The sequence below is a fragment of the Diadema antillarum genome, unplaced genomic scaffold (genome assembly GCF_040938485.1).
Source record: "Diadema antillarum isolate AM-2024a unplaced genomic scaffold, OU_Dant_1.0 seq00001242_RagTag, whole genome shotgun sequence".
NCBI classification, from domain to species: Eukaryota; Metazoa; Echinodermata; class Echinoidea; order Diadematoida; family Diadematidae; genus Diadema; species Diadema antillarum.
In genome coordinates, this window is record NW_027272029.1 from 25999 (window position 1) to 35024 (window position 9026).

A 9026-nucleotide genomic window follows, 5' to 3' on the forward strand; every position below is an offset into this window, starting at 1 on the left:
CGTCCCCAATTTTCAACACAAAACCCGAACGGACAATTTCACGACCTGTCTAGATATGACCTAGATTAAAATTTCGTCCATTTATCGTAGCCATAACTGCTGCGAGAGACCATCAAAACTTTACGACCTTGTCAAGCTCGTCCACTTTGACCCTATCACCAAGGGCGCCCTCCAAGCCAGGGATTCTTCTTACGCTTGTCCTGTTGCCATGGTGACTAAAGTGCTTATGAGCTCAGCTGGACCGTAGCGACAAAGGGTGTAAGCCGGAAGTTTAGTTGTCAAGTCGACTGGAACAAGCGAACAAGGTTGAAGCCACTTGTTAGAGCGTCCTTTTCGCTAACTCTATACAGGTTTACAATTCAGAGGCCACTCTTTAAATCTCCCCTCTCCCTCTCACTCCGTATCTCTTTACAGGTTTCTTCCATCACCTCCTTCTGATCATTAACTTCTTATCAGGTGTATTCTGGCACAATTTTATGACGAGAGACTTCTGGTTTATGATAAGTTGGTTTCGAGAGCCCTATACTATCGCTATATACTATGAGGCAGATCTGTTCAAAGCATCCCCTTTATATAATAATGACAGGGGGAAATGATATTGTCGTAAAATAGTGGCTATAAGGCTATGGCATTGGAGTAAATAAAAAACGACGAGAAAGTTTGATAAAGGTGTAAACTATACTTAGCTTCTACAACACAAGTGTACTGTTTCATCATTCTGTATACTGTAGATTCCAAATACTTATTGGAAGTCTACGCATGTGTTTATACCCATCATTTGGTCGGGCGGGTCTGATCAACAGACTACAATACTTTTTGGATGGCTGCCTCTTGCTATGGAGATCAACTTGTAACCAGTTAGTGGAACAATAATACTTCAGTTGACAATTATCGAAGGGTTGAGCCTTGTGCGGTATTTATATTCACCCAGTTGAATGAGCGACAATAGTCATATGCTTTTCAACAGGTGAGCGATATAGATAACTTTTTTTTTGTCATCCAACCTTGCAGGTGTTAAAGGAAACGCACTCGGATTCCCTGTATAGAATGCAAACGTTGAAATCATTTCATTCAGTCGTGACTACAGCCCGATGAAGCGTACAAGGTGATAGTGATACAATTTTGAACTTGGATTAATTGTGCAAAACACATGCCAATACAACGAGAAATAGCTATCTCCGCTTAAATATATTAATTGCGTTTGAGTTTGATATCTGTCTCTTACTAGTGGTAAGAGCAGACTATCAATGGCACTCAAGACCGCTTGGATTAATGTGCCGCCGGATTTGTTTGATCTTGGAGCGATCAACATAAAATCGATACAATTTCTCACCCGCGGGCGCAGCGTGCCAGAAATCATCCGCCGTCGTCGCTGAACAAGATCCGGCGTGGAGCCCTCGGAAGGGATGTGCTCGCGTGTGAGGAAAAATACGATACGGCGTGCTATTCATAAAAGCTCTTTCATCGAACCTCAATTTATTCACCTAGGAAATCGATTGACTCGGAGAACAAGTATTGGAGTATATGTCTTGTGGTGGCTGTAACACTTAATGATTTACTGTCTCCGCAATTACAGTGTATCGGAAACCTAAGTGGAATGTAAGTGTTGCACGGAGTTTGGAGATAAAGGCCATTACTGAAAACAATAAAGCGAGGAAACCCACAGCCATCTGGTGAAACAGACCTTCAAAGTTACAATGATATTCTATTCAAAATTGCATGGATGTCGGATGAAATAACCACTTTCGGGAAAAATAAGGCTCATTATAGCAACGTTCTGTTTATCAGCATGGAGCCACGGTGTTCGATTCTTTCGACATGGTGATATTTTGTATGATTTTGTGATGCTGCAAAGTCTGATATTATACACGTAAGAGTCTGTATGAACAACTTCGTGGGTCCATGTTGTGAGACGGATTAAGGTCTACACAATGACGTCGACCAAGGCGACCGACGTTGACAGTGTCGAGAACCGTTCGACGATATCATCCCCGCCGTCATCGTCCGTCCGCAAGCCGTCCATGTTGACGACACGGCGCTCCACCGGTCTGGCCGTGGGCAAGTCCGGCGGGAGATCGAGACTCACGCCCGATGGCGATAGGTCGAAGATGAGTATGAGGACGTCGCAGTTCGAGAACAATTACAAACTCGCTCCCGATGCCCACTTCAACGTTGGTATCGTCGAGGCGGCCGTGCGAAAGACTTTGGAAGCCAAGCTGGCGGGTGTCGAGTACTTGCCGAGCTCGGTGGAGAGTTTGACGAAAGAGCTCAGCGAGGCAGTCAAATTTGATGTGAAATCGTTGGGTTTTGCCCGGCATAAAATCGTCAGCCACGTCATCGTAGGTCCGCTAGGGGGTCAGTCGGTCCAAGTAGCCAGTAGATTTGTCTGGGACGACAAATTGGACAACTACGCATCCATTTCGTATCAGAATTCGTCCATTTTTGCAGTAGCGCTGGTGTATGGAGTTTACTACGAGTAACTGCACAATATGACCCCTTCTGCCTTGTTGGAAATTCGGAGTGATGTAATATTCATCATCCATTGAATCAGGAAACATTCTTTCAGTCATGTGGTATCAGTGGATTAACATTTCAACCTAAAGAACAACAAAAACGATAACATCTTCTGCTAAAATCGGACAGAAATACCTTGACATTTTTGACATTTTCTTCCAGCTGCATAATTAATACATCAGTGTAATGAGAGTTACAGTTTCGACTATTTTTTTTAATGCATGGAGCTAATTAATCATTTGATCTGTCAGTTGAAATACACATTGGGAAGTTCTTGTAAATGACAAAGACTTGGTTTACTCTGGATCTTGTTTTGATGAAACACGTTGCCCTGTGCAGTTTAAAAGACCAATGATGTTTTCGTAGTCACACACGAATTGTAGGTAAACCGTATAGAGAAGTTTCAAACATCATTACCCGGATGTTCATACAGTGTATCTTGCGCATTGTTATGTGTGGGTTTGAACTTTGCGCTTCAACGCATGCGATCGTTTCCTTCAAGGAAAGATATTAACCACTCGATAATCCTGGTTTGTGGTTAGCTTTTTAAAACCCGAGTGGAATAATGACGGCCCAAAACTTCTTCGATTTATTCGCGCCAAGCGTTGGATGTCCATGGCGTCGATTTAAAGGACAAGTTCACCTTCATAGACATGTGGGTTGAGTGAATGCAGCAATATTTGTAGAACACATCAATGAGAGTTTGAGGAAAATCGGACAATCCGTTCAAAAGTTATGAATTTTTTAAGTTTCTGCTCGGTCACGGCTGGATGAGAAGACTACTATAGCTTGTGATGTCATATGAGTACAACTATATAAAGAAAGTATAAAGAAAATTCAAGATATTCTCACTTTTCTCACATAATAAAAGGACACTCGACTTCTCTCTTTCAGATGTCAGGGGAAATAATATTACCCCAAACATAGGTCAGTAACATGTCGAAGAAATGTGCACTTTATTCAAAAAGTCAAGTTTTGTGGAATTCTCTTTATATTTTCCTTATATTGTTGTACGCATGTGACATCATACACTGTAGTAGTCTTCTCCTCCAGCAGTGATTGCACAGATACTTTAAAAATTCATAACTTTTGAACGGATTGTCGGATTTTCCCCAAACTTTCACTGATGTGTTCTACTAATATTGTTGCCTTCACTCAATCCACATGTATATGAAGGTGAACTTGTCCTTTAAAGGTCTTGTACATGTGGTAACATGATGAAAAAGTCGTTTTGTTCTTGACACTTGTTTGGAAATGTTTCGCGCCATTAGTTCCAGATGGATCAATATGTTTCGTGCAGTTAACCATATCTGTGTCATCAAATAAACATTGTAAAGATTGACAATATATTGCAAATACGTTTGTCATGTAGTAAAGACTTCTTTTCCCATATTTGATGGCGTATCGGTTATACACGAAGCAGTGATATGCTCTTGAAATACGAGTTATTTAGTACACTGAACGTTTCCCTTTCAGAGGCTTGGAGAATATTTACTGTGTTGTCATGAATCATGGTAGACAGGGAAACTTTTATGGCCCTCTGTGGAGAGGAAAGGTGAAGAGAGCACTTGTTATTGTACCTAAATTGCTGGTTTGCAGTATAGCAATGTCATAAAGCGCCTCTCAGGGCAGGAATAGGTCATTATTATATATATATATATATGTCATCCATCAGCTAATAACTGGGACTTGCATTGAAACAGCTGACTTGAATAGATGAGATATATCCTGCCATTTCTGGTGAACGTGCAATAAGGGTTGTCAGCATGGTCAGGGTTTCATAACCTGTAAGGGAGACGTTATTAATGGGGAGACATAGAGAAGAAGACTCGTCTAAACAAATTACATAATGAAATTCATTGACGGAACTGAGCTTCCAGAAGATTAAAAAAAAAAAATCCTGTGATTGTTTTTGTTGTTACATGTTTAGGAGCAGGGATGATTGTAATAAATATATTTCGGTATTGGTTCGATACTGCACTGTGAAAGAATATACATGCATACTGCAATATTACGTAAACTTTGAATCTTTATCTTTGGAATAATATCCTTCAATGCTCCGTTGAGTGGTCTGGCTGCCAATGCGATGAAAGTTATTCGGTTCACAATTTTGTCTAGGCCGAGCAAGATCATCTAAGATAAGAATATGTAGTATTGACTTTCATTTGTGTGCTTCTGTTGTTTTGTTAGTGCACCGATACCCTCTTTTCAGACTTCAGAGATTGCCTGAATATTTACTGTCACATTTTCCTTCGTCTTCCATCCATCCTGCAATGAATTGTAATGTCCTACTGCCGAAAGTTGTGAGATCATTCATTTAATGTGGCGCTATTTCTATAATGCACAGCTCCGCGCATATTTCGACCATTTAGACCAATTTGAGTATTTTATTTTCTCGTAAAATGTTATAAAAGCCATACACTGCGCACTTCTTCATTTCATCAACACTTTAAGTTGAGAAAAGTCGAAGTGTAAAATTTGCTTGTTGCCTTTCAGAGTTGTGCTTGGGGCTTTTCTTTTTGTTTGTTTCTGTCTCGCTAAATAAACCGATCTATTATATTGCATGGCCGGAATGTTTCGTTCCAGTTGATAACGTACTCCATCCTGTGTTCCAAATGTGTGATATGTTTTTACTAGAATGATTTTGACAGCTATAAATCGACTATTTGTGCCCTTTCTTCCTGTATGCGCCTGATGATACCTAGTTACATGATACGTGCCCATGTAAAAGATAGCTGTCTGCAATTACCAAGAACACAGAAGCCAAGTACATGTACATATACATGTATTACAACTGCATAGGAATTACACAGTAAATGACAGACACAATAATATGCGGTTCCATGACATTTTTTTTTGTTCCTGTGTCAGTATTGCTCCCATGAAATATCTGCACACACAGCCAAACATAAATTCTACCCTCATACATTACCCTAACCCTATAATCCTAATCCTCACTTCAACTAAACCTTAAACCCTATCACAACCTTAAAGGGATCGTATAGTTTTGGTTGAGACTTAACTTCAGGTTTTTATCATTTTTTGACGACATATTTAGAAACCTCTTATGGAACATTAAAGAGCATGTAATTCCAAGAGGGATTCAATGTTCATTTGATGAAAATTGGTTTTAAAAAGGCCGAGATATCGAAAACAGAGCGATCCTAATAAAGTGTGGGACCCACATTTTATTACGATCGTTTTGTTTTACTTTGTTTTTGGATGTTTCAGCTATTCCAAACCCGATTTTTATCAAATAAACTTTGAATTCCTCTTAAAATTGTATGCTCTGTACTATTTCATAAGTGTTTTCTTGGTATCTCGCAAAAAAGTTAAAGCCCAATTTTCACCTCCACCAATACTGTACTATCCCTTTAACCCTGTTAGTCCTTGGAGAAAATGAGAGCAGAGGGGGAAAAAAGTCGTGTCACCCACACATGCACACACTGACGTAACGCCTAGATCAGGAGGAGAATGATTAACATTGTCAAGCTCATTTTCCCCCAACAGAATGGATCGTAGCTTGCAATATAGATTTCAAATTTGCAATTAACCGCAAGACTTGATTTGGGGGGAATTAAAATTGCTGGCAAATGTCTTGCAAATGTCTCTCCCTAATATGAACACCACAGGTAACATCAAAATAGAACTCACGCATTTGACAATCCATTTTTAGAATTGGAATTTAATCCTAAATTGATCTTTATGTGTGTTCTTTGGTTTATTGCTCTGAAGCTAGATTGGTTCAGATGTACTCAGCGTAAGATCTCCTTTCAGTATCGGACTACTTTTGAATCATTTTACTCATTGATTACTAGATTTGTATGAACATGAGAAAATGCCGTCAAAATTAATACACATTTCTGTTTCTAACCTTGAAAGCTCGCACTTGATCCTGTTATAAAAGACTTTCTGTGTGTATGTGCCTGTGTGTGTGTGTGTAAAAATGGATTGCAAATGCAGAAGAGAACTTTGACAATTTATTATGATGTTGTGTTTCCTAATCTACGTGAGACGTTCAGTGAAAATGGTGACCCACGTCTAAACAACACTATGCTTTGACACATTCATACGAGCAAGAAAGCTGTTAAAATCAATGGAAACCAGGCGTTATGGAACCTTCGGTTTTAAAATCGGGGCGGGAGAACACTTTACCGCGCACCGTGTATACACGGATGAGAACATTACATGTCCTTGTGTTCCCAATTGTCTCGGCAACGCAGTGTTTGTCTTGCCTGGCGAGAAGTATCGTTCGCTTGGATGATCGGTTAATAATTGATATCGCTCTCCCTTTCATCGATCGAAAGCACACGGTTCTGACATGAACGCATTTTGCCATTCTTTTCTGTAAGTGACACTCCTGCCAAGAGCTAAAAAAAAAATCGATACCATGACGTCATCACCCTTAGTTATGATGAATAACAGATGACCCGTAAGTGTCAAAAGGTATGGAGTGCTCGATGAGTGTTTTAATTACTTCTGACATGGAGAGTGTTCCATTTATCAAAGAGAATGCTAACAAAGCTACGTGAATGGTATCGTAAGTAGAAGGGGAAATACAACTTTGCCAGAGACAAGAAAACTTACGTACTGAAGAGCCCCAGGCCGTGAAGAAAATTCGAATGAGACAGAATGACAGATAAAGAGATGGGCCACTATTCACCAACTGAATGCATCTTTGCAAAGGATCTATGCATCATTAAAATCAGTCACTGAAGTGTGTGCATGATTCCGCATACACATCTTAAGTCAGCTGGAAAATATCCAAAGTTTGGGACTGAACATTGTAATTTCGTCATGGCTATAAACCCAAGACATTTTATTATTATGATTATTATACCACATGCTCACACACCATCTGTTTCCTTGTGCAAACTAGACAATTATATTCGCAAAGTTGTTTAGGTATTACTGTTAGAACAATTGTCATAATCAGTGATAATAACGTAAATCGCTCCTCCCATTGCCATGACTACGAAAGAACTCGCAGAGTCCGAACCAAATCCTATAGTTCCATTATACAGTGTTATACGAAATTTCCTGTCATTCGTTCCACGCATACTTACCTTTTATCTTTTTTCTTTTACAAGAGAGCTGCCTTGTGTTTGTCTATGTAACGGTGAATCGGCCATTTACTCACAAACACACTTGCACGAAAAAAAACAAACAAACAAACAAAGCAAAACATAAACAAACGTATAATATGTAAGCGCAGAATACTATTGTTCAACGCATTATACAATATTGTTTTTACCAAATTGCTGCACCACACGGAAAAAATGAATGCATGAATGAGTGAATGAATGAATGAATGAATGAATGAATGAATGAATGAATGAATGAATCTATTTATTTATTTCCATTCACAGGGTGGATAGCCCTTTCAGCACAAGACTGATTTTCAAAGGGGTCCACGTAAAAATACAATGATTTACAGGGTAAAACAATAAATACAAATTACATAAATAACTGTATACAACAATCAAACAAGAATAAAAATAAAAATATTAAACATAAAAAGTACAAGTATTCCTATTCACTTCAAAAGCATGGAAAATGTGCCTAGATGAATTGAATTTTCTGCCAGAGTATGCAAACAATCATTCGTGATATGAATATCAATCAATGTATGCATAATAAAAACAAAAAATATGTATATTTAAAACGCAGCCTCAAATGAATACATGAATGAATGAATGAATGAATACAATAATGAATGAATGAATTCATCAATTACTATACATAATGATTACAGAAGACAACAACAAATGATATCTTACGAACAAAGCTTGGGAGATTCACTTTATATCAGAAAGGGGATGAAGTATACAACGGCAACAGTAAAGAAACAGAATACCAACGACTGCTGAGCTGATCTCTGATCCGTCCTGAGGCTTCATTTTAAGCCTTCAGTTTTAGTTTGTATCTTTACTTATTACACGCATGCCAGAGAAGCAAGTTTTGGTACAAATGTAAATTGTACTTCTTCCTCTTCCACCACGATATAAGGTGACTGACTGACCGTCTCATGATATGTCGAAATTTCAAATAATACTTACAATGAATGTTTTGTTGTTGTCTTATGATTGATAATTATATTGATTAACTTCGAAATCGCCAAACTAAAACATAATGTAGAGGGCCGAGGGTCCATCTCTGAAACCGAAGCCCTATTCCGTATAGTCTAGCATTGCAAATGTTTCACTAGTTTTACTATTGACGGCTAAATGATCAACGTAGCCTAGGTGCTGGCCGGGTGCTGGGGTTCAGTTCAACACAATTCTATTCAATTTGATTCAATTCAATAATTCAATTCGATTCGATTCAATTCAATTCAATTCAATTCAATTCGATTCAATTCAATTCAATTAAATTCAGTTCAATTCAATTCAATTCAACTCAATTCAATTCATTCTAATTTTTCTTCCAACAAAAGATAACACAAAGTAAATCAGGAATTCTATCATAAGCAAATATTATATACATTACAAAGTACGAAAGATGAACGACAG

The 9026-nt window shown here is 38.5% G+C and overlaps 1 protein-coding gene across 1 annotated transcript; it reads left to right on the plus strand.

The window, feature by feature from the left end:
- The first annotated feature begins 1931 nt into the window (after nt 1-1931).
- Nucleotides 1932-2480, plus strand: LOC139745218 (dynein light chain Tctex-type protein 2B-like). Its single transcript, XM_071655624.1, has one exon. The coding sequence runs from the start codon at nt 1932-1934 to the stop codon at nt 2478-2480; it is 549 nt and encodes a 182-aa protein (XP_071511725.1).
- Nucleotides 2481-9026: the final 6546 nt, after the last annotated feature.